Below are 27,309 nucleotides of genomic sequence, written 5' to 3' on the forward strand. Positions count from 1 at the left end.
CCCCCCTTAGACAGCACTTCTTAGACTTATATAGCATTTGAAACAGACTTATAGCATGTCATGTAGACAGCACAATAAGTGCATTGTATGTAGTCATAGCACTTCATAGTATATATGTACAGCATAGTATAGCATATATGTATAGTTTATATGTATAGTGTCATTATATAGATATGTTCTAGTTATAGTTTATATGTATAGTGTCATTATATAGATATGTTCTAGTCACGTTCTTAGCTTACGCATGTTTCGCGATAAATGCATTTTACATATGTGATGTATTCCCATGCTTTTTGTTCTTGCTTAATGTAAGTCGCTCTGGATTAAGAGCGTCTGCTAAATGCCTAAATTGTAAATTGTAAAATAGCTCTTATTTGCGCTGCCCTCGTTGAAAACAATGTATTTCCATCTCCAGCGTGGCTCAGTTCAGGCTGCATGAACGGCGCTCGAGCGCTCGGTTTCTGCCCCCTCAATATCGTAACTCTTCTATTAGATCAGGGGTTCTCAACCCGTGGGTCGCGACCCCTCGGGGGGTCGCCAAATTATTTGAGGGGGTCCCCAAATTATTTTCCAAAAAAAAAATAGTGAAAACCGTGAAAAAAAAAGTTTTTCACGGTTTTTCAAAAATAGCAGACCTACAAGCTCATAGTGCGCCACTCGGTGGCGCGCTATGAGCTTGTAGATCTGCTATTTTTCAATAGCTAAATTATAACAATGCTTAAAACACCACTTGCTTAAACCACCAGCATTTCCGGGGGTCCCCGGCCAAAAACGTTGAGAACCCCTGTATTAGATGGCTCTGGGTAGACCTATACCAATACAATGCTTCCACAGTATATAGGCTATAGACAAAGGTGCTACATAGCACCTTCAAAACAGGTGCTATCCTGTTACCATGCAGTGTTGTTTTTGGCAGCACATTTAAATTTTAGTTTTAGTCATAGGGCTCAATTTACGTCACCGCTAAACCCCTTATCCCTAAACTTCTTTGCCTTTCAGTCTACAAGCTCACAACGTGTCAATGTAGATTGGCTAGTTGAACTATTCAAAAATGTTTTTCAAAATAGTAAAAAAAAAAAAAGGCAAAGAAGTTTAGGGATAAGGGGTTTAGCGGTGACGGAAATGGAGCCCAAAGTCTCTTGAATAGTTTTAATTTGGTTTTAGTCACATTTTAGTCACCCGGAATGTTTTGGTGTTGGTTAGTTTTAGTCGACTAAATATCGTGAGATTTTAGTCGACTAAATCTACAGTTCATTTAGTCGACTAAAATGTATTTTGGCGGGCCTTGATGTCGTCGAAAGGCCTAATTTTACACTAGCCGATCAACACCGCTAAAATCTGCCGCTAAAAATACGAAAACGCGTCCAGTGTGCAGGTTCGCGTTCGCGTTTTAGTGCCGAGTACAATTTTGATGTATCTTTTACACTTTTACTTTATTGGAGTATTTCCAGTTTTCAATACGTTTACTGTATTTGCATTACATCTCAAAGGCAAATATTGTATACTTTATTTTTTTATAACATGTTGGAAAACTTTAGCTATAGGCCTACTAGGTAGGCCTACTTTGTAAAACATGCATTAACCACTTCAGACCTGTATATTCTTTGGCTATATGAAAATAGATACACTGTTGTGTCGTACTCGTCTGACTGTCAAAGAAGATGACAACAATAAGATAAAGTGATTTTGATGACATTTCTGTAGTGAGAGCAGTTAAAACCCATTCAGGACGGGAACCCCTTTTGGTGTTTTAAGCATTATGTTATATGAAAAATAGCAGATCTACAAGCTCATCATCATCATCATTTTTCGACCGCTGTCGAGATCATGGATTTCACAATGCCATGCCAGACTTCCCGGTCCTTCATTGCCATCCCCAGTTCCTGCTTACTGATGCATGTGTCCCTAGCGATGACATTAGGGAACAGTCTGCTTTGAGGCAGGACTCCAGAGAAGAAGGGAAGATATAACCTCATTGTCAGCTCTGTAGCAGTGGCCGGCAAACTGTGTTCTTTTGGATCGGACTAGTGAAGAAACACGGGGAAGGTTGCCGTATATTAGATTAGTCGATGGGTGGCTCTTCCAGACAGATTTTGCGCTCACATTAGAAGGGTGTAAGTGCCATCCAACCGTTTCTCTAGTTTCTTTGAAAGTGTCCATGTCTCGGAGCCATAGAGTAGAATCGGCTCAACGGTCGTCCTAAATATTTTTACTTTTAACATCCTACTAAGCTGGGATGACCAGATCTTATGCATGTCATTGCAGGCTGACCAGGCCATACCCTTCCTAGTTTGAAAGTACTTTTGGGAAGAAGATATATATGAACCCAAATACTTGTAGTCATCAACCTGTTTCAGAGGAGTGTTGTTAAGTGTTTTTATAATGTGGTTATTGTTGGATTTGCATATATTTACCTATTCAGTTTTCATCTCATTGAGATAAAGACCAACACAGTTGGAGGCCTGCTCAAGAGACTGAAGGAGAGCCTGAGTGTATTCCAATGATTGACTGATAAGCGTGATGTCATCAGCGAAGTCAGTGTCGGTTAGGTATTTAGCAGGATGACGAGAGCTTCTCCTATAGGGTGTAGTTGGTAGCCCTTATCATTGATAGTATCAACTGACATACAAAGAACATAATCAACAACAATAATAAATAGAAACGGGGCAAGTGTGTCGCCTTGGAGAATGACAATGAGAGTGTGGCACTGAGTGCCGCGCTACGAGCTTGTAGATCTGCTATTTTTGAAAAATCTTGAAAATGTGGCACAAATCTTTGAATATATATATTCCTTCAGAGCGAACATTTTTAACTCAAATCTTTGCTTCTGGGGGGTCCCTGGAACAACATATTTCCAGATGGGGGTCGGCGGCCAAATACATATATAAATAAATGAAATAGTTTGAGAACCAGTGACACAGCTATGGAGCAAGACATTTTGTTTTAATCGTCCTCAGATCTAAAGCTCTTGTTCTCTGTGGCATGGCAACAAGTACAGCCAGATACTAATTCAGTTACTTCAGCGACATATGGGCTCATTAGCATATTATACTGCAATGTATGGTGTGAACTTACTTGCCCTCTCCTCCCCTTACTTTCCCCCTCCCCAAATGTCTTTGCCTAGGGCCCCCAACATGGCAACACCCTATAGTGTGTGTGTGTGTGTGTGTGTGTGTGTGTGTGTGTGTGTGTGTGTGTGCGTGCGTGCGTGCGTGCGTGCGTGCGTGCGTGCGTGTTACTTTCCGGTCATATATCATTCATTTCAGAATGAGAGAAGTCAAGATATTATTACTACAAGAACTGACAGTAAATGACAGTGTTTGACCAAATAAATTAAATAACAAATGCATCTAATGAATATAAATAGGCCTATATAAACAGGATAGTGATATGTTTGACTGTAAATAATTAATTTATAATCTGTTCAACTCATTAGGTTTCGGAATCCCATCATAGGAATCCCGGAATTTCCTATTATGGTAACAATAACAACCAGTCCATTGTCGTCTAGGTTTCATTTACAAAATCTCTAAAAGTCTCTCACTTTCATTTCTCTTAATTATTTCTCCCCAAGTCAAGAATCCATGCACTGGAGCGTCGCTCATCCTCCTCTCCTCTCACTGGTGTGTGCTCCTGTCAATCAAGCCGCCGAGCCAATGGGACAGTGGGACTAAAGGGGGGAGGGGGGGATTTGGGGGGGTTGCCACTTGCCACACTTGCCACTTCGTGATCCTATTTAGGACTTCCGTCGCAACAAGGCTTATTATTGTACTTACATGTTGTCTAATCTGTGACAGTGCGACGGATCATCAGACCCAGGGCACTTAGGGGAGCGCTCGCCGATAGAGGTATTTTTCGTTTTTTTGTTAAATGTATATCCTCCGCATTGAAATGGACGCTAATAAACGATGTAATCTCTATGATAGCGGTTGTATGTGTGCATTACTGAAGATGCCTTTCATTAGAAAACCGCTGGGATCTCGGCGTTAGGTTACTGCTTAATAATAATAACCTAGACTCTCACACGAAACGAAACATATAATTGTAGCATGTACTAATAAACTGCTAATACAGTCATCGCAGTCAGAGATGATGTGTATTTTTGTCGGGTCGTGTCGTGTTGTACATCGCAGCACACACACACAGGCCTGCTGAAGTGGTAACGCGAGCGACTGTTTTAATATATTATCGCGCATACTTTGCAAGTGGCTTCTTCTTGTGTGTGTTTACCGCAGGAAGAAGAAGAAGGAGGGGAAAAAAAGAAAAGAGAGAAGGCAAAGGTTTTCACCATCATGGCACTAGACGGATGCGGCCAGCTATGCAAATATGTCCTCATCATTTTCAACATCTTTTTCGCTGTAAGTACATTAGCCTACAGTTGATCTGAATTGAATTACAGTCAGGCCTATACCTACCGTGTTTGATTTAGAAGGATTTGTTTTTCGTCTTTTTTTTTTCTCCACTCGGTTTATAAGTTTAATGCTGAGTCCAATCAGGGACATTACAGCGACCAAAAAAGGCGTTGTTTGTTGTTTAAAACACTAAAATGTTGTTGAAGATATAGTTGAGTTCTCGTTGTTAAGTACCGGAAGGCTATCATTGAGGGGGGAGGGGAGGGGAGGAGAGGTGGGGGGAATCGTGTTTTCAGCACATTCAGCACCTTGGACAGCGACCAGGGGTCATCCTCTCAGTAGTGGCTCACCCACGCATACAGTCCTCGGGCCAGTACAGTACAGGCACTAGGCCAGGAGACCTGCATGCTTTCCATATGCAAATCATTTAGTATACATTGTAATAGTGGTTCCCAAACTTTTTCATGTCAAGGACCCCCGAATCGACACTAATCAGCCCCCCCCCCCCATTTGAAAATATATGCCAGGGACCCCCATAAGAGAAGATTGTTACGGCTCTAGCAGTGATTCTCAACCATTTCCGTTTCAAGGACCCCCAGTTTCACATGCATCAGTCTACGGTCCCCCGTTTAATGGCATTTATATCTCTGGGACCCCAATTTATATTGTAAAAACAATGCTAATTTAACTGTGAGAGTGTACAAATGGAACCAAACGTACCCGTTAGGGTCCGTTTTGTACACTCTCGGAGTTACAGACCCACAAGGGTCCATTTGGTTCCATTTGTACACTCTCTGAGTTACAGACACAAGGGTCCATTTGGTTCCAAACTATCATTTAGCCATGGGGACCCCCTGGAACTCCCTCATGGCGTAACAGCTATAGGCACAATACTATCCTTTCTTAAGTTTGTAAACTTGCCCGACGACTAAAATGAACATTTGTTGCAATGCATGACAGCCTATATTACAATTTACAATTCAGACATTTAGCAGACGCTCTTAATCCAGAGCGGTTTACAGAAAGCAAAAACAACATATCAAATACGATAGGAATAGTCATCACGAATCGTAAGCAAGCTAAGAACCTAATGTCTGTCTAACATAGTAGATTATCTGTACAGTAAGGCTATATATATATACCATATAGCACTGGGTTCCTTGAGGGGGGTCCCCAGGGGGGGTCCCCAGCTAAATGATAGACCAAATGGACCCTTATGGGTCTGTAACTCTGAGAGTGTATGAATGGTTCCATTTGTACACTCTCAGAGTTAAATCTATCTATCTATCTATAAATCTATCTATCTATCTATCTATCTATCTATCTATCTATCTATCTATCTATCTATCTATCTATCTATCTATCTATCTATCTATCTATCTATCTATCTATCTATCTATCTATCTATCTCTATCTATCTATAAATGCATCATGTCTCAGTACGGGTGTAATCCACGTAACTCGAGAACCGTTCGCCCCACTATATGACTTCAAATTTGACACACACGTTCCACACCACAACATGGAGTGCGCCGGTGCCGGGTGTTGAGTCGGTCGGACCCACAGTTGTCCAGAACCGCCACAAAAAGGGCCCCTGCATGCCCAGGGTCCATATATGAGGTGTAGTGTTGTGGAGCACCACAACACTATATATTTGGGCATGCCTGACACAGAACTACATAAGCTGGCCTGTTCTGACCTCACCACAACACTACATATTTTGGCATGCCTGCAGCCTGACACAGAACTACTATAAGCTGGCCAGGATTACATTAGATAAATGACGCTGGATGAAAAAATGGGTTGCAAAATCGTGGGATAAAAAGTATTAAAAAAAATCACACCCGTGTGAACTGAGTGGTGCAAGGTCTTATATAGCCTGATCAGCTGGCCTGTGTTCTGACATCACAACACGGGCACCGCGCTCTAGTTAACTTTGAGTTTACATACATTGGGGGTCCCAGAGATAGAAATGCCATTAACCCATTTCGACGAGACCGATTCTACAAAATGTCTTCTAAATCATGACAGTTTTCTGAAAAAACCCATGTTTCTGGTTCTCAAACATTTTCATGTCAAGGACCCCAAAAATATATGTAATTGGCCCCCATCTGAAAATAAGTTGTTTCAGGGAAGCAAAGATTTGAGTTAAAAACGTTTCACTCAACGTTCATTCAAAGATTTGCACCACATTTTCACGATTTTTGAGTGGTGTAAACCACTCCTACAACTGGCTTTTGTGTGCAGAAAAAAATGAGCATGGTTGCTATGTTCAAAATAATTTCTGACGTAATTAAATCACACCCGGGTGAACTGGATGACCGTAGCAACCATGCTCATTTTTTCTGCACAAAAAAAGCCAGTTGTGAAATCACATCCGGGTGTGATTTCATTACGTCAAACATTACGTCAGACCACGGCTGATCATGCTATATAAAACCTTACACCACTCAGTTCACACGGGTGTGATTTTTCATCTACAAGCTCATAGCGCGGCACTCGGTGCTGCGCTACGAGCTTGTAGATCTGCTATTTTTCAATAGCTAAAGTATAACATAATGCTTAAAACACCAAAAGGGGTTCCCGTACAGAATGGGTTAAGGCCTTTTCTTAGTGGTTTCTGCTGTTCAAAAGTGTTTATTCTATGTTACATTTGTGTTACCTAATGATTGCATGTGTTGATCTAGGTATATACTGTTTAACCCTTATTGTTATTTTCTGCCACTGTACATAAAGCACTTAGTAACGTTGTTTGGAAAGGTACTATATAAATACATTCATTATCATTGTCATTATCATAAGAATGTAACATGCTGTTTTGGCAGGTGGTGGGGTTCGCTATGTTGGCCCTTGGCTTGTGGCTGAGATTCAGCAATGACACCAGGGGCTTCTTCGAAATAGATATGCTCAACACAAGTGCATTTGTCATTGGTGAGTTCAACTTCGCTATCATGAAACCCATGCATTTATACCTGAGAACAGATTCTATAACATGTCCTCTAAATCATGACAGTTTCCTGAAAACCCTATGTTTCTGTGTCAGTGGTCCTCAAACCATTTAATGTCAAGGACCCCAGAAGTTATATGAAATTGGCCGCCGACCCCCATCTGAAAATATGTTGTTTCCAGGGACCGCCCCAGAAGCAAAGCTTTGAGTTAAAACATATTTGCTCTGAAAGAATATATATTCAAAGATTTGCGCCACATTTTCACGATTGTTCAACAGCTAAAGTATATATAACATAACGCTTAAAACACGAAAAGGGGTTCCCGTCCTGAATGGGTTAAGTTATAATTTCACGGGATATAGAGTGCCGAAGTCCTGACCTCACTCGCTCATCCCCTGGTTCCAAAGTCCTGACGTCACTCGCTCATCCCCTGGTTTGCGGAAGTAGTTTATCTATGGAGAATAACATTGGGTCGTCTTAAAGTCGTCTCATATAAGAATTGTGGTTAAAAAATAAACAAGCTGTCTCTGCGATATTGTCGTGGAGGTGTCTCTGTATCGTTTACGACAGTCAGTCACTCATATTTGATACAGTCTGTTTCTATAGCAAAAATGTAAGTAATTCAGTAGCAGTAACAATAGCGTTTTCTCTCAGTCAGTTGATTCTTCATATCCATATGAGTGAAACGGCCGGGATGATATAAGAACACAGTTCTTATATGAGGAGATCTAAGGTCCCCCTATGGCGATAATAATAATACAAATACATGAATACACAAACCTGTGGAATAGCAACCTTTAGCGATATTGACGTCAGACTTTGGTGCTCTATTTTCTCTCCCGTTTCCAGAAAAATGAAACTTAACTGACACATCTCAGCTCAAGGCATTGATTGACCAATTTCCTCTTTCTCTTGTGGCTGTCTTCATGATGTAACCAGGTGTGACCGTACTGATCTCACTGGGTTCGGTGATGCTGGTCGTGGTGGCCTTCGGAGACTTCGGTGCCTGTAATGAGAATCGATGCGCCCTCCAAGTGGTGAGAGAGAAACCATCCTCTTCCTACAGTAGCTCTGACTCTGTTGTGAATTAAAAGTAATCCTCCATTAAGGCTGGGAAGTGCATGGACACATTCAGTTGAGTTACTTGTCCGCCAGCCAGCAGCGAGCTGCTCGGAGAACAAGATGACAGCAGACAGACAGCATCACACGATGAGCTCTAAAGTTAATTTATTAACCCATTTAGGCCTGGTGTCGAAACTTTCAAAAAGTCTTCAAAAATCCTGACAGTTTTCTGAAAAACCTTATGTTTCTGTATCTGATTCTGTGGTGCTCAATATTTCAAGGACCCCAAAAATGATATGTAATATGCCTCCCCCCCAATATGTTGTTCCAGGGACCTCCCCAGAAGCAAAGATTTGAGTTAAAATGTTCACTCTGTAATAATATATACATATCCAAAGATTTGAGGCACATTTTCACGATTTTTCAAAAATAGCAGACCTACAAACTCATAGCGCGGCACTCGGTGCCGCTCTATGAGTTTGAATGAATTTTATTTGTATTGCACTTTTCATTCACAAGGAATCCCAGAGCGCTACTTGGTTAAAAACACATAATCAATCATAGAAGGTTAAACAAAACAAAAAATAAAAAGTCAAGCGCAAAAGGACATTCGGTGACAACGGTTTTAAAATATTCTACAGTCTGCGGCACTATAGTCTCAAGTCCACGGGGAGGCTGTTCCACAGGCGCGGGCGGTGCTGCCGAGCAGAAGGCCCGGTCCCCCACGGTGCGCAGATTGGTATCTGGAGACTGCGGTAGAAGTTTGTTCGGAGATCTGAGGGTGCAGGTTGTTTTTGGAGGGTTATTGCTTAATTTCTGTAGGTATTTATTTATTTATTTGACAGGGACAATGCTCATTAATCAACATGTCAGTTTTCACATCTGTCGGGGAGTGAAAACAAACTGGACAAAACAACTGCAGAGAGAAATGAGAAATGATACCAATGATACATAGAGCTGATGATTACTCATGATTACAGATTTGATTTGTTTTGTTAGCCACCTCTTCAGGTTGAATTTGAAGGTCAAATAGTTGGAGGTCTCTCTTACTTCTGTAGGGAGACTGTTCCAGTGATGGGAGGCTCTAACAGAGACTGTTCCAGTGATGGGATGAGGCTCTAACAGAGAAGACTGTTTTACCAAACACACTGCGTCTGGTTGGCACTTCACAGTCTCCTCTGGTAGTTGCCCTTGTTGCTCTGTCACCACTGTCCCTTCGATCTATGAACTGTTTCAGTGGTGGAGGTGCAAGTCCATTTAAGATCTTAAAAATGAGACACGGTAAGGGAGCAGGACCTTGTAGTCGATCCTGGCCGAAACAGGGAGCCAGTGCTGAGTGATACATTTAGACAAGGATTGGACTTTTGAGTGGTGCAACCACTCCCTTACGGAGCTATGTGTGTGGGTGGGTGGCTGGCTGGGTGGCTGGCTGGGTCTGAGCACGAAAACAGCAGGGTTGTTTTTCACCACCCATGTGCACAACCTAACACACACACAAACACACACGCACATATTAACTGGTTATATGATGATTTCGGGTGTGCCAGTACAGTACAGTACAGTACAGTACAGGGAACCCCCTACGGTAACTCTGTCATTTCTCAACCGTTTCGGACGTGGGGCGACACACGGGAACCGGCCCGGCCCCCTGGGCGTGTTCCTGGTGGTCTGGATGACCCCCCCACACGGAGTTGCACCACTCACTTCACACGGGTGTGATTTTTAACTATGTACTGGGGCATACAGTCATGCACGGACGTGCAGAGAGTGTTAGGGAGGCAGGGGCTAAAATCCCATTGGACAAGAAATAGCGAAAATAGCAGATCTACAAGCTCTCAACGTGTCGCAGTGTGACACGTTGTGAGCTTGTAGATCTGCAATTTTCTTGTAGATCAGCTATTTCCGGGGCGCAACCCAGCAGTTTGTAGCTAGTGGAGATGCGGTGTGTATACGACATGGATTTCTAAACAAATGTGTTCAACGCAAAATACTGTGTTCAAGTTCAGGAGACTTCGGAGGAAAAAAAAGCAATTCTCCTGAATGCTGGCATGGAGAGGAGGACATTTGCATTTCTTTCATGAATGCTACATTCGTGGTGTGGAAAGGGCAGTTGTTTTACAGACGGGTAAAAGGGCAGGGACTTAAGCCCACTTTGATCCCTGCAGTCATGTGAATAACGGAAAGCTTACCTTATACTGTATCTTTGATGTTCTAATAAGCAGATGGGTTTTACTTCAACAGTGAGATCCTGTATGTTTGGATGTGCAGTGTCTTTGATGAAGTAGATTGACGATGGCATCACCAGAATATCTTATGCAGTACAAAGTACATGCGCAGCTACTATAATTAATCAGTATATCTCACTACAGATACTGGGCTGCAGCACAAACCTCCACTATATTACACAGTGTTCATACTATGTTCTTGTGATGGTTTGAACAATTGCTACATATAAATAGGTTTATAGTTAAATTGGTGACCTTGTGGGCCTTGATGCCGCCGTAATGACTGTTTTTACACTTGCTGAAAATAGCCGATCTACAAGCTCAGAAGTTGTGAACTTGTAGATCTGCTATTTTCAGCATGCAACCAAGTGTAAAATGACTTATACTGGATATCTTGTCCACGAGTCCCTTCCTAACATTTTTTATTTGTTGACGAAATTGTCAGTATATTTAGTATTTAGTCATCATAGCTTAGTTTTCATTTAGTTTCCATTCAGTGAAAAAAGGTATAGTCGATGAACATTTTTCGTCTTAGTTTTAGTCGACGACATCGCCACTGTGAGTAAGCAATGATTTAAAGACCTGAGCAGTTGAGCTGGGTACATTTGGGGGGTCTGGAAGGGGTCAGGGGGCCACTAGGGCACTAGAGTCTAGGGCCCCTCCAACGTCTAAAACACGACACTGCCATAAAGCCAGCCAGTTGAAACACAACCCCACGTACCAAAATAAGTTACATTGACCTGTTGGTTTTCCAGAAGTAGTTTCAAGAAGTAGTCCTAAATGTTAAGCCTGAAGAATAGTTTCAAAGGGCTTAAAAAGGTTAGGTGAATGCAGTGTTGATATTGACATGTTCAAATGGGGGTGTATACTTAGTTTAGACTAGTCATTGTTTAGACATGGGTTGGTTAAGGTTAGGTTTAGGTGTGCTGCCCCGTGGGAGGTTAGGTTTAGGGTGAAGGTTTGAGATAGGTTGTAGTTGTAGGACTAATGACTGGTCTAACCAATGACTAGTCTAAACCAAAAACTGTCTAAACTAAGTACTGCACCCGTTGAAATGATGATTTGGTTTTAGTCAGTCTTTTGAATAAAATTCCATTTAGTCATAGTCATAATTTAGTCACGTGAAAGGTTTTAGTCTAGTTTTAGTCAACAAAATACCATAAATGTGTTGTCGACAAAATCTACAGTTGATTTTAGTCGACTAAAATGTATTTTGTCTGGTCGTTATGGCGGTTGAAATGTCCGATTTATACTTGGCTGTGTGCCGAAAATAGCAGATCTATCTAGCAGCGTGATGCGCTGGCTAAAATAATCTATTGAGTGATTAGTCTGGTCTTAGTTTTAGTCATCATATTAGTCCGGTCTTAGTTTTAGTCATCATATTAGTCCGGTCTTAGTTTTAGTCATCATATTAGTCCGGTCTTAGTTTTAGTCATCATAGCTTAGTTTCTACTTAAGTTTGTCCGTGAGAAAAGGTAGAGTCGACAAACATCATGTCATAGTTTACTGCAGGGTGAATGACAAATCTAAAGGGACCAATGTTTAATTGTTAGCCATTCAACATGTTTTCATATAATCTCTTCTTAAAAGAGAATTCCATGCTAGAAGGCTTCTTACCTTTTATTTGTAGTTGTTACGTCCCCACCAAAGAGGTCCAGGTGTTATTTTGTGCAAAAGCGCATTATTGGCTATTTCCCCTAATATAAGCCCTCAATGAATTGAATTGAATTGCATTGAATTGAATGGGGCATTGGGGTGTTGTGCTAATTTATTTTTTTATATATCCTCTCTTCATGATGTAAATAGTATCCCAAGCGGCACACTTTACTACTTATTTAGATGGAAATGAGCAAATTAGCACAAAAACCCAACCCCCATTGAGGGCTTATGGTAGGGGAAATAGCCAATAATGCACTTTTGCACAAAATAACACCTGGACCTCTTTGGTGGGGACGTAACAACGACAAATAAAGGTAAGAAAGCCTTCTAGCATGGAATTCTCTTTTAATCATAAATTTGCTTAATTTACACACACATTCATGGTCTTCAAATGTCAGGAGGGGTTTCACTGGTTTTGCAGTGAAGTTACAGTGACTGTTAAGGTAGAAACATGCAGTCACCCTCCCTGTGATTTGATCCTCTCGTGGCTCAGTAACACAGCAGTGGAAACCTGATCTATGGCAGCTCTCCGGTGTGGAATGCAGGGTGATGCTGCTTTGTGGCCCTTTGTTTCTATACACCTCTGCTCAGGTCCCCCTGCATATGCCTGACATCCATGTGTTTCTATACACCTCTGCTCAGGTCCCCCTGCATATGCCTGACATCCATGTGTTTCTATACACCTCTGCTCAGGTGCCCCTATATATGCCTGACATCCATGTGTTTCTATACACCTCTGCTCAGGTCCCCCTGCATATGCCTGACATCCATGTGTTTCTATACACCTCTGCTCAGGTCCCCCTGACATCCATGTGTTTCTATACACCTCTGCTCAGGTCTCCCTGCATATGCCTGACATCCATGTGTTTCAGGTCCCCCTGCATATGCCTGACATCCATGTGTTTCAGGTCCCCCTGCATATGCCTGACATCCATGTGTTTCAGGTCCCCCTGCATATGCCTGACATCCATGTGTTTCAGGTCCCCCTGCATATGCCTGACATCCATGTGTTTCTATACACCTCTGCTCAGGTCCCCCTGCATATGCCTGACATCCATGTGTTTCAGGTCCCCCTGCATATGCCTGACATCCATGTGTTTCTATACACCTCTGCTCAGGTCCCCCTGCATATGCCTGACATCCATGTGTTTCAGGTCCCCCTGCATATGCCTGACATCCATGTGTTTCAGGTCCCCCTGCATATGCCTGACATCCATGTGTTTCTATACACCTCTGCTCAGGTCCCCCTGCATATGCCTGACATCCATGTGTTTCTATACACCTCTGCTCAGGTCTCCCTGCATATGCCTGACATCCATGTGTTTCAGGTCCCCCTGCATACGCCTGACATCCATGTGTTTCTATACACCTCTGCTCAGGTCCCCCTGCATATGCCTGACATCCATGTGTTTCTATACACCTCTGCTCAGGTCTCCCTGCATATGCCTGACATCCATGTGTTTCTATACACCTCTGCTCAGGTCCCCCTGCATATGCCTGACATCCATGTGTTTCTATACACCTCTGCTCAGGTCCCCCTGCATATGCCTGACATCCATGTGTTTCAGGTCTCCCTGCATATGCCTGACATCCATGTGTTTCAGGTCTCCCTGCATATGCCTGACATCCATGTGTTTCTATACACCTCTGCTCAGGTGCCCCTGCATATGCCTGACATCCATGTGTTTCTATACACCTCTGCTCAGGTCTCCCTGCATATGCCTGACATCCATGTGTTTCTATACACCTCTGATCAGGTCCCCCTGCATATGTCTGACATCCATGTGTTTCAGGTCTCCCTGCATATGCCTGACATCCATGTGTTTCTATACACCTCTGCTCAGGTGCCCCTGCATATGCCTGACATCCATGTGTTTCAGGTCCCCCTGCATATGCCTGACATCCATGTGTTTCAGGTCTCCCTGCATATGCCTGACATCCATGTGTTTCTATACACCTCTGCTCAGGTCTCCCTGCATATGCCTGACATCCATGTGTTTCTATACACCTCTGCTCAGGTCTCCCTGCATATGCCTGACATCCATGTGTGTCTAGGTGCTGCCACACTATCTAAAGAGCCGCGCACGTTCTCGGCTGTGCGCAGCTTATTTTCCGAGTTTTTAGACAGCTGGTGGATGGAAAAGAAGCTCCACCTCCGCGGACGACTTGCGCGACGGCCAGATTCCCGGAAACGCTCTCCTACACGCAAGTCGTCCGCGGAGGTGGAGCTTCATTTACATCCACCAGCTGTCTAAAAACTCGGACAATAAGCTGTGCACAGCTTAAGACGTGCGCGGCTGTCGACCGTTTTGCGCTTAGGTGTGGAAACACTGTATACCTCTGCTCAGGTCCCCCTGCATATGCCTGACATCCTAGCTCTGGTCCATAGCTCTAATGCGATGCATTTAGAGCTATGTTACTCTCCACTTCCGCCGCTCGCATGAATGCAGACCAGCCTCTCGTCTTAGAGCTATGGACCAGAGCTACTGACATCCATGCACCCTGCAGGCCCTTTCTTGTGCCAGTGTTGTTTTTGGGCAGCAAATTTTGATTTTAGTTTTAGTCATAGTCTCTTCAATAGTTTTCATTTAGTTTCAGTCACATTTTAGTCACCTGGAATGTTTTAGTGTTATAGTCTAGTTGTAGTCGACTAAATATCATAAGATTTTAGTCGACTACATCTATAGTTGATTTAGTCGACTAAATGTATTTTAGTGGGCCTTGATGCTGTCGTAAATTGACTGTTTTTACACTTGCTGAAAATAGCCGAGCTTGTAGATCTGCTATTTTCAGCATGCAACCATGTGTAAAATGACTTCTACTGGATCTCTTGTCCACTAGTCCCTTCCTAACAGCCTAGTTTTTATTTGTTGACGAAACTGTCAGTATATTTTTAGTAGTTTTCATTTAGTTTCCATTTAGTTTTCGTCAGTGAAAAAAGGTAGTCGACGAACATTTTTCGTCTTAGTTTTGGTCGCCGAAATCAACACTGTCTCGTGCTTGTATTTTATTCATATATACTTATTTGCTGACGTTTTGTTTTCCTGGAAAGGGAAAATGCAAGTCTTGCGACGACAAATCCCAGATTCAGTGTGAATGACAGGGTCAAATGGTGGCCGCCGCTGCTCACAGAGCGTGCTCGTCAAAGGTTGCACTTCAGCGCGGCATTTGTCTCACGTTTCTGGTGTTACATTGTCATGCGTCTCGTGTCCTAGAGGGGTTTCAGGCAGCGCGCCCATGACTCAGTCTTTGTGGCGACTCCCGTAGACATCCCCAAAGAGTTTGGTTGGACAATATTTGCAGCATACAAGCTGTCTTTTCATGTTTTGTTTGTTGTTATTGATATTTAAGAAGCACAGCACAGCATTGTTGAAAATCAGTTTCCCCTTTGCTTTTGTTCCTGCTTTTCTGTTCTTTTTGTTTCCCCTATCTTTAAGGGATAATTATTTGTAATCATTAATAAGGTGGGCATAATAAGCTTGGGCTTCAGCCCAAACCTTTTCAGTCAACTGAGTACCACAGACGAATAACAGTCTAAGTCCACACTAATGATCCATAATATATAAATGATAGATAAGGGTTCAGGACAACGAGGCCTTTTCGTGGAGGGGTCAGTCTGAAATTTGGACTTAGACTGTTTTTCGTCTGTGGTACTTACTGTAACTTTGTAACCCTCATTCTGCATTGTTTAACCCCATTCTGGGCAGGAACCCCTTTTGGTGTTTTAAGCATTATGTTATGCTTTAGCTATTGAAAAATAGCAGATCTACAAGCTCATAGCGCGGCACCGAGTGCGACCAATTACATATAATTTTTGGGGTCCACTGATATAGAAACACTTCTGCATTTCGCTGGCGGTATTAGGCAGTATGTAGGGAGCGTCCATACTGGCTGCATTGAATGGTGTTGATATAAGAACATACTGGTGATTACAGGTTGATAACATTCAAAGCGGGTGATTTCATGTTCCTGGCTATATTGTACCAATACAAATAACCTAATAAAGCAGCCCAATGATTTTTTATTCCAAATAGTTTAATACAATAGAAACAAGACCATATAAATAATAATGCAGTCAAAGTCCATTTTGTATTAGCAACAGCAATACATTTGCACTTTTGTGTGCAACACAATCCACTGATGTGCTGATGGAAGCCACGTATTACGGACCTCAATAAATGTCATAAATCTATCCCTGGTATAGTCCATTAGCTGGTCCCATTATTACTTCTTCCAAGACATGGCAGCCTTATTGAGGATCTGAAAGTGCCTTCGGGCCGAGCTGGTATGACTCACAGAAATGGACTGGCTGGGGAAAGTACCTAGAGCAGCCCCACCACAACAACCATCTCTCTGCCCTGCTATGGTACTAGATGAGGTGCTGCTTCACTCACTACCACAGTGTTGATTTCGTCGACTAATACTATGACAAAAAAATGTTCGTCGACTACCTTTTGTCACTGACGAAAACTAAATTGTTGAGAATTTCAACAAATAAAAACTAGCCGGATAAAATATGACCGCTTCTGACCGAGGCTAAGTCATTGAAATTTTTTACATTTTCATTTTTCCATGTCATGCATGTGAAAGCAGGGAATCATAGCTTCAAATTGACATATTGGTTGTTCAGTTTGGCCCACCAGTTTTGGAGATATGACTTATAGTGTAATGGTGTAATAGGCTGAAAGAAGAGATACAAGGATAGAGTGCAACGGGGAGTCTGGTAGAGTCTGCTTTTCAGACTGGTGACTGGAAACGGGGAGTGAGTCTGCAGTCCTGCCTGAGAGGGAAAGGTCACATCTCTGCCTGGAAGCCAGGAGGGACATGATGAGTCCAGGACATTTGGAGCATTGGACACATGGGTGTTTTATTAGACCGAAATTCAGAAACAGGTCTCATGGTCGCAGGCTACGTATATCCTATAGGCGGATACTTTAACCCAGGGGTGCCAGGGGTGCCCAAAAGGTAGATCGTGATCTACCAGTAGATCACAAAGGCTGTGCATGCAGGTAGACCACATGACATGCCCCTGGCCTAAAATATAAATAATTTAAATTACTTTTTTTTAAAAACCTATTTTTGGCATATGCCACTTGAATGAAGGTGACTTGATTGATTTACATCCAAAAGGGGCCTGCCTCAAACCCACAATGCAATACTTTGTTTTCGACGAAAATTACGAACGCCATGTGCTGAAATGTAAAGTGTACACCTGACCACCACCACCACCTGACCACCACCTGACCACCTGACCACCTGACCACCACCTGACCACCACCACAACATCTGGATTGGTAGTTTAACCGCAGCAGCCTTGCATCTTTATTGTCGGCATGTCTTAAAAATAGGGGAACATTCGGCAAAAACCAACATTCATCTACCTATTTTCACTATTATGCATGGTTTAACCCATTTTGGGCGGGATCCCCTTTTGGTGTTTTAAAGCATTATATTATACTTTAGCTATTGAAAAATAGCAGATCTACAAGCTCATAGCGTGGCACTCGGGGTCTGCTATTTTTGAAAATTCGTGAAAATGTGCCTCAAATCTTTGAATATATATTTTTACAGAATGAACATTTTAACTCAAATCTTTGCTTCTTTCGACGTCAGGCCTAAATGGGTTAAGTGGTTAAAGGGGAAAACCACCCATTTTCAACATTTTACTATGACATTAATATACCATAGAGCTGTTGTGTGGAAATAATAAAAAAGTCCCCCCATTCTGTGCTTCCTAGAACTGTAATTATAAAGAAAATCATTAACATGGTGAAACACATCTTGATGATGTCATCAAGATGTGTTTCACCATGTTAATGATTTTTTTCAGACCTCTAGTTCTAGGAAACACAGAATGGGGGGACTTTTTTATTATTTCCACACAACAGCTCTAAGGTATATTAATGACATAGTAAAATGTTGAAAATGAGTGGAATGCCCCTTTAATGGAAGCCAGTCATTCAAAATGGAAGAACAAGAAACCAGCATTGAAGGAAATGAAGGACACATGAAGTGCAACTATGCAAATATTAATATTCCATTACATGGGTGTTGTTGTCTGCACCGTTCAGAATAACACAGCATTCCAGTCTTGCAAACGTACGTTATTCAAATCTTTATTCAAAGTGAGTGGCATATTCAAAGAGGGTGCATAATGCAATGAATGCATGCATGCACACACTCACGCACACACACTATAACTTATCTAACCTAAGCCCTAATGGATAGATGTCTAATGTTAAACCTAACCCTAAGCATAAAAACTTGGGGACACCCATTTTTGTGACATGCACTCGGGCCTGTCTAAGGTACACACACAAAGACGCACTTAGCAAGTAGCTCTCAAGTAAAAAAAATCACACCCGTGTGAACTGAGTGGTGCAATTCCCGTTGTTATGTTATACTTTAGCTATTGAAAAAAAATAACAGATCTACAAGCTCATAGCGCACCACCGAGTGGCGCGCTACGAGCTTGTAGGTCTGCTATTTTTGAAAAATCGTGAAAATGTGACACACATCTTTGAATATATATTCTTTCAGAATACTTTTTTTATTTCGACGTCAGGCCTAAATGGGCTAATATAAATCAGAAATGGAAATGAAAAAAATAAGCTCTAAAGATATTTTAAAATATATTTCCGTGAACGTGAATGGCAAGCTTCCTTACTGGGATTTCGGGAGGTGTGGTTCCAGACTCTATACTAGCATTGGGAGATTGTGGAATAGTTGTCTGGCCACGCGAGACTACTTGGTTATTGCACACATTTGGTGTGTTAAGGCTCATACATAGTCTGGATTTTCGGTGGTGAGGTGACCACCGAACTACAAAATGACGCCACGAGCCGCGGTGAAGAGCAAACCACCGCTCCAGCCCTTCTCTCGGTTTTTACTCACCACCGCTCAACGTTATTTCAGCTCCGGTGGTCAGCTCACCAGGATCGATGAACCACCTGCTCGTTATTCAACACTCGTTTACCTCTTCCTTTCAGTTCGCTGTGCTGCTGGGCGTCATGGCGGGCATCGAGGTAGCGCTGGGCGTGCTCGCCTACTCCCGAAGTGATGAGGTGAGATAGAAGAACTACAGAAAAGCTGACTAAAGGATGAATTAAAAATAAATCACTGGTGGAAAAAGTACTCAATTGTTTTACTTAAAGCTGCTATAAGCAATATTATGTCAAAATCTTAATGAGCTTCTTTTTTTGTTGTTGTATTCATTCAGTAAAACGCTTCCAAAAAATGTAGTCTCTGACACATCTAGGGGCCACAATCTGCATTCAAAGATTTTCCTATAAGCTTTCCCATTGGTCGATTTGCCTGTCTACTTCCTGATTGGTAATTTCGACCGGGTTTTTTTCGACCAATGACAATGACATGACCAATGACATCTTTGAATGCAGATTGTGGGCCCTAGATGTGTCACAGAGAAAGAAAATTGGGAGCATTTTACTCATTGCTGGCTGTCTCTGAATACAAAAAAAAGAAAAACATAATATTGCTTATCGCAGCTTTAAGTAAAAGTATCAAATACTGCAATGTAGAACTCTACTCTGTTACAAATAAAAGTGTTCAAAATGTACAAAAGTATTTGCTTCAAAATGTACTTAAAGTACCAAAAGTAGAAAGTACTCACTATGCAGAATGTGCCATTTCAAGTTTTCAAATGTAAACGGATATTTTGAAAACAGCCGATCTACAAGCTCACAATGCGTCGCACCGCGACGCATTGTGAGCTTGTAGAATGGACTGCGACGCTCTATATAGGGTTGAAGTGGTTGTTTTGTAATAACAATCACAATCTACAAAAGTAGCTATAGTAACACAAGTTTTCAAATAAATGTAGTAGCGTAAAAGTACAATACTTGGATCCGAGATGTAGTGGTGGAGTACAAGTAAAAGTATTGGAAATAAATACTCCAGTAAAGTACAAACACCTCAAAATTGTACTTAACTAAGATGTACTGAGTTACTTCCACTGTATAAACCATAAAGCAACAATGTCACTGATCTTGTTTATGCTTGTCATTGTATTTCTCCTAATCTCCTCTGTGCAGGTTGGGGCACAGCTGTCGGAGTTCTACAGCAGCATGTACACTCTGTACGTGGCCAACAAAGACCCAGCCAGTGCTGTCACGCTCACACTCTTCCACAACGCGGTATGTGCACGCCTTGCAGTCATGTCTTTTTGTCAGGTGAAACCTAGCCTCGGAAACCCAGACGTTTTTATTTCCAGCTAGGGAGAAAAAAAAGAAAAAAAGTCTGGGGCCGAGTCCACTTCCAATTCTGCATACAGTAGCGCAAACGTCGATCACTCTCTGCTGATTTCTGATCGTCTGCACGCACGCACGCACGCACGCACGCACGCACGCACGCACGCACGCACGCACGCACGCACACACACAAGGCAAGTGTCTCGAATGCAGCCCAGTAAGGGCATATGTCGACCCCGCCCCACCCCCTCCTGGTGCTGCCACCACAATATAAACAATGGGAGAGGGGTGGGGCCGAGAACAGCCCTTATTAATTAGTCTCATGTCGCGCAGCTGCGTCTAGATTCTCCCGGCGGATCCTGCTGCCTATGCCATAGAAAGCATAGGTGGGTTCGATCCAGTCTAGGTGAAACCTGACTAGTGAAAGCTCATGAAATGTAGAAGACCTAGTCATACATGAGTCATACTGAGGACCTAGTCCTGATTGGCTGAGACACACGCTGCTGTCGTGTATTGGTTACTCAGGTAACAGGAAGCAGGTAACAGAAATCTTTAGAGACACCCAATGTTATGTAACGTAATGATATGATTGAGACCGGCCGGTTGATTGAGAGGAGCGTTCGTTACTAAATAAAGAAACCAGCGCTTCTTTCACCTGACAAATATCACTATGCTATCATTTCTCGTTTCATGTTTTGCGACTACAAAATTCCCTGGAACCGACTTATTTGTGCAGACCGTGGCCATCTTGAGATCAGCAAAGCAACGTCCTGCTGCCTCCTGCATTATGTGCAAATTCAAAACAGGCGCTATGCAGGGCAGCTGAGTGATATCTAAGGAGCACTTCCAAACTGCAACACTTAAAATTATTATTAAATATTATTATTATAAAAAATAATCACCTGCAAGGACAGGAAGTAGCTCCTGCGATTAACTTAACCCATTTAGGCCTGACATCGAAATTTAAAAAATGTCTTCTAAATCCTGACAGTTTTCTGAAATACCTCATGTTTCTGTATCAGTGGTGCTCAATATTTCACCCGTTTCGAATGGGATCAGTGTATTGAAACGGGGAAAATCAGGTGCAATCAGGCCTTTCAATAGACTGAGTAGACGTCTACCCGTCTACTCAGGTGCTCAGTAGGTTGATTCCTTCCGATTGTGTCGGTTGATCTGTGCAGTTTAATGCATCGCATGCAGCTACTGGAGCGGTGCCGTGTCGTTAGTCAGAAGGTTCCTTGTTCCGAAATTACTATCCCTATCTCTAATCCTAACCTAAACATAACCGCAAGCACGGGAGCAGTGCATCTCTAATCCTAACCTAAACATAACCGCAAGCACGGGAGCAGTGCATGTTCGATGTTACGGCTGCATTGAAAGGAATGATCACCTACTGAGCTCCAGTAGCTGCATGCGATGCATTAAACTGCACAGATCAACCGACACAATCGGAAGGAATCAACCTACTGAGCACCTGAGTAGACGGGTAGACGTCTACTCAGTCTATTGAAAGGCCTGATTGCACCTGATTTTCCCCGTTTCAATACACTGATCCCATTCGAAACGGGAGAATATTTCATGTCAAGGACCCCAAAAATGATATGTAATTGGCCACGGAGCCCCATCTGAAAATATGTTGTTCCAGGGACCCCCCCCAGAAGCAAAGATTTGAGTTAAAAACGTTCGCTCTGAAAGAATATATATTCAAAGATGTGTGCCAAAAATAGCAGACCTACAAGCTCGTAGCGTGGCACTCGGTGCCGCGCTATGAGCTTGTAGATCTGCTATTTTTCAATAGCTAAAGTGTAACATAATGCTTTAGAACACCAAAAGGGGTTCCCGCCCAGAATGGGTTTTAATGACAAGATGGCCGCAGTCTGCATATAGTCAATATTGAGCTTCTTTGGGAGTTTCCTTGGAGGAACCATGTCTAATCTCCCTCCTCTGTCTCCTCTCTCTCCAGTTCCATTGAGAGTTTCCTTGGAGGAACCATGTCTATAATCTCCCTCCCATGTCTCCTCTCTCTCCAGTTCCATTGAGTTTCCTTGGAGGAACCATGTCTAATAAATCTCCCTCCCATGTCTCCTCTCTCTCCAGTTCCATTGAGAGTTTCCTTGGAGGAACCATGTCTAATAAATCTCCCTCCCATGTCTCCTCTCTCTCCAGTTCCATTGAGAGTTTCCTTGGAGGAACCATGTCTAATCTCCCTCCCATGTCTCCTCTCTCTCCAGTTCCATTGAGAGTTTCCTTGGAGGAACCATGTCTAATCTCCCTCCCATGTCTCCTCTCTCTCCAGTTCCATTGAGTTTCCTTGGAGGAACCATGTCTAATAAATCTCCCTCCCATGTCTCCTCTCTCTCCAGTTCCATTGCTGCGGTGTGGTGGGAGTCATGTTGGATGTGGTAAAACAGACGTGCCCCAAACCAAGTGGGATCTGGGAGACTTTCACTATGCCTGTAAGTAGAGTATCTGACGACTGGATCCATGATCCATTCCTACCCTCACCTATTAGCCTGTGATGTCATGACATACTTTTTATTTGTGTTTTTTCTATTCATCTGGTCATTAAGGTCCACATAATGAGTGGTCTGCTCTGCCGGAAACATCGGGGGGAAAAAAGTTATGGTCATTTTTGTATACCACACCACATAGACAACCTATATAAGGCATCATACTTTAAGTAGGCTAATCTCTATTCCTTGAGCTTTTGGGCTAGTGGCTATGGTCATGAAGTGTGGGTCATGACCGAAAGAATAAGGTCGCGAATACAAGCGGCCGACATGAGTTTTCGCCGACAAGTGGCTGGCATGCATCTCCCTTAGAGATAGGGTGAGAAGTTCAGTCACACGAGAGAGACTCGGAGTAGAGTCACTGCTCCTTCGCCTGGAAAGGAGCCAGCTTAGGCGGTTCGGGCATCTGGTTAGGATGCCTCTCGGGCGTCTCCCTAGGAAGGTCCTCAATGCACGTCCCACTGGGAGGAGACCCCGGGGCAGACCAAGAATCACGTCCCGCTGGGAGGAGACCCCGGGGCAGACCAAGAATCACGTCCCACTGGGAGGAGACCCCGGGGCAGACCAAGGCGCAGTCGCACTCACTGGCCTTGGAACGCGTCGGGATCCCCCAGGAGGAAGTTACTAATGTTGCTCCGGAGAGGGAAGTCTGGAGCTCTCTGGTGGAGCTGTTGCCCCCGCGACCCGACTACAGATAAGCGGTTGAAGATGGATGGATAGATCAAAGTTTCCAAAAATGCAGGCTGCAATAATTTAAGATGAGTGTTAACTAGTCACAAATCATTACTTGTGCAAGCAGAGCGTGCAAGTATTATGGTCGGCTGGACGTATGTACGTATGGTATGCATGGTAGGTATATATACTGGATGTTGATGGTGACGTAATTAAGATATGTTTCAATGTCTGGTTATAACTGGCTTTTGATGGTGACGTAATTAAGAGGTTTCAGATTACATACATGTATACATACATACGTTACCTGTTACCCAACCAATATTGAACCATATCGTAATTACGTCACCATCGACAGCCAGTTATAAAATATGTTTCTTTAAAGGTTTATTTGTTGTTTTAGTATTTAATTTCAACTTCAAATTTCAAGTTGGGCACTCGACAGAGTGCAGTTATAGTTGTTACTTGCATTCACAATCAATCTCAGTTCAAAGCTCAACCAAAGCAGAAAGACATGCGCTTTTGCTGCAAAGAATAAATAAATTAACAGGTTAGTTAGAGGAATAATGCTACATCAGCATTCCTCCTTTGGGCCATCCATTGTGTGAGAGAAGGCAGAGATGCAAAGTGGAGTTTGTGCAGCTTGGAGACATTAATTTGGCTTTGCTACGTAATGGAATCGTCCTACATTTCCCCATATCCATCCAAGGGCCCTGACGATCCCTTCTGTCTCTGTCTCCCTGTAGGCCTGCCCCGCAGTCATCGCAAGTGCCTTCAGGAGTAAAGCGCCAGTGATCCTGGCCATCTTCCTCGTAACTGGAGCTCTTCTGGTAGGCAGTATGGCAACGTACAGAGCACTACAACACACTATTCTACACACATAGCAGTTCTATATACAGTTACTGTATATATTGTATAAAATACACAGAATGCAACATAACTAGGTTTGCAACATATTAACACAAGGGCAACATACAACACATGGAATTACAATGTTGTATCTGCATACACTATCACACAATTATAATACAATATACTAGAATTATGCTGCAGTAGAATAGGCCCATTCCATTGGCATTTTCATGGTTGCATACAATCGTGTCCCATTCCACCCTAAAGGACGTAAGTAACAGCCCAAAATATACCCCCTGCCACATTATATCACTGCTAATCTGGGTGGTAGCCTGTTTTATATCTCAGGGTATATTTCAGGCCAGTCCAGTTGGGGTATAAAACAGACCATCCCCAAAATGACCACTCTGGTCCGGATTATACCCCTCGCTCTTGTATTTTTCCTGAATGTTGTCCATCATTATTATTTTAGTAATACCGTGTTCGGCAATAGCCCTCTAGTCCAGATTAGTAGTAGTTCACACTGTTACCACCGGGGTAGTTTAGTTAGCACAACAATAATACAGAAGTGCTCCCTGGCTGTATTTTGAAATGTAGAAATTTCAAAACACAAGTGACACTGACAATTTAGGCATTTAGCAGACGCTCTTAATACAGAGCGATTATTAGTTATCATGAAACATGCGTAACCTTAAGAACGTAACAGTGGAATATCTATATAATCCCCTTGACGTTGCCAAAGCATTTTCGGGGGTCCCCGGCCAAAAACGTTGAGAACCCCTGCTATACAATATACATGTCCTATGAAGTGCTATGACTACATACAATGCAATTCTAGTGCTGTCTACATAACATGCTATAAGTCTGTATCAAATGCTATCTAAGTCTACAAAAAGTGCCATCTTATACAGGATTCACTATGTATACAGCAGCACTTATTATATAAATAACAATGCCAACTGGATCATAAATCAATTGAACGGTGGGTCCGTGTGGATTGTAGAAGAAAAAAAAACACTAATATAGAATGATTGATATGACGCAGGGCTGCTCTGAGGATAGGGGAATAAAAAAGCACCAATGATGTTTGACAGCAAGACAGTATGTGTGTCTGCTGCAATACTGTTGTAACCATGGTTTAGAAAGAATGAGGAAGAGGCTGGGACAGGAGATAGAGCTGAAATAGGACACCGCGGCCGCCACTATAGAGCTGAAATAGGACACCGCGGCCGCCACTATAGAGCTGAAATAGGACACCGCGGCCGCCACTATAGAGCTGAAATAGGACACCGCGGCCGCCACTATAGAGCTGAAATAGGACACCGCGGCCGCCACTATAGAGCTGAAATAGGACACCGCGGCCGCCACTATAGAGCTGAAATAGGACACCGCGGCCGCCACTATAGAGCTGAAATAGGACACCGCGGCCGCCACTATAGAGCTGAAATAGGCAGTGGTTGGGAAAAAAGTATTTTTCCTTGATTGATACTAAAGTATCAATACCCGTAATATAGAAGGACTTTGTTTACAAGTAAAAAAAAGTCTGCCGTTCAAAATGTACTTACGTAAATTCGTAAAAGTACAAAAGTGATGTGCAGAATGTCCCATTTCCAGTTTTCAAATGTATCTTTTGAAAATAGCCGATCTACAGGCTCACGATGCGTCGCATCGACGCATCGTGAGCCTGTAGATCGGCTATTTTCAAATGGGCGAAATGTATATAGGGCTGAAAGTTGTTACTTGTTACTGTCCGTAACAATATACGGTAATAATAATCAAAATCTACAAAGTCACTAAAGTTTTCAAATAAATGTAGTGGAGTATACAATATCAAGTGGAATTCAATATTTGCCTCTGAGATGTAGTGGAGTAGAAGTAAAAGTACTGGAAATTGGAAATACTCAAGTAAAGTACAAATAACTCAAAAATGAGTTATTTTAATGAAGTAAATGTACTTGGTTACTTTCCACCACTGGACATGTCATTAATGTCTTTAATCACCTAAGTTGATTTTCATAACTCATACCTCCGTCCATGTTTTTGTTTCTCTACACCTTCCCACTTTTCTCCCCCTCGCCTCCCGTTCCTAATTCTTTTCAAATCTATCCCCATCCGTCTATACCTGCTTTTTAATTTGTAGACGGTGGCTCTGATATGTGCTTTAATCCTCAACAGCAAACTCCGTGATTCCCTCTCGGCTGCTCAGTACATCATCCTGTCGCAGTCCTCTCCCACAGTAGTGGCCAACGATAATAATAACCCACAAGCCCTCTTCCAGTCCACCTTGGTTTACAGTGCCTCTTACCCCTCCTCCTCCTCCACCTATGACCAGCCGGTGGTCTTTGCCCCTCTGCCCACTCTGGTTAATGTCCCAGTGGATGAGGCACAGGAATAATGGGCTCTATTATATGCACACAGAATAACTCCCTATATATCCGGGCCGCTTCCCTATACTTCCTTCACAGGTGTTACCCATGATACTAATTAAGGCTCTGATCCATTTAGTGCGCAGTGGTTCGCAAACGTTTTAATTTCAAAGGACCCCCCCCCCCGGCCATAACCCAGGGAGTTAAGGCCGCCCCCCCCCCCCCCCGGGCCATAACTCCGGGAGTGTGTACCAATGGAACCAAATGGAACCCGTGTACGGGTCCATTTGGTTGCGTTTGTACACTCTGCAGAGTTACACTGGCTGCATCAAGCTACTTCAGCTACATCCGGGCTAGCGCCTGGTGCGTCGCTAAATGTGCTCAGTCGCTATAAATCGATGGGCGCTCTGACTTAATTGGTCCTTAATACCCCCAGGCGATGAATGTGTAAAAGGA

General features: G+C 42.9%; 1 protein-coding gene across 1 annotated transcript; it reads left to right on the forward strand.

Annotated features, from left to right (window-relative positions):
* Positions 1-3,731: 3,731 nt before the first annotated feature.
* Positions 3,732-26,882, forward strand: cd9r (CD9 molecule related; the record flags this gene model as incomplete). The annotated part of the gene is made up of 9 exons (XM_079531309.1): positions 3,732-3,848; positions 4,236-4,358; positions 7,178-7,283; positions 8,240-8,337; positions 19,236-19,310; positions 20,298-20,399; positions 22,817-22,909; positions 24,382-24,465; positions 26,628-26,882. The coding sequence occupies exons 2-9, from the start codon at positions 4,293-4,295 to the stop codon at positions 26,880-26,882; spliced, it is 879 nt and encodes a 292-aa protein (XP_079387435.1). The 5' UTR covers positions 3,732-3,848; positions 4,236-4,292.
* Positions 26,883-27,309: the final 427 nt, after the last annotated feature.

Source organism: Electrona antarctica (assembly GCF_951216825.1).
Source record: "Electrona antarctica genome assembly, contig: scaffold_118, whole genome shotgun sequence".
Classification (NCBI taxonomy): domain Eukaryota; kingdom Metazoa; phylum Chordata; class Actinopteri; order Myctophiformes; family Myctophidae; genus Electrona; species Electrona antarctica.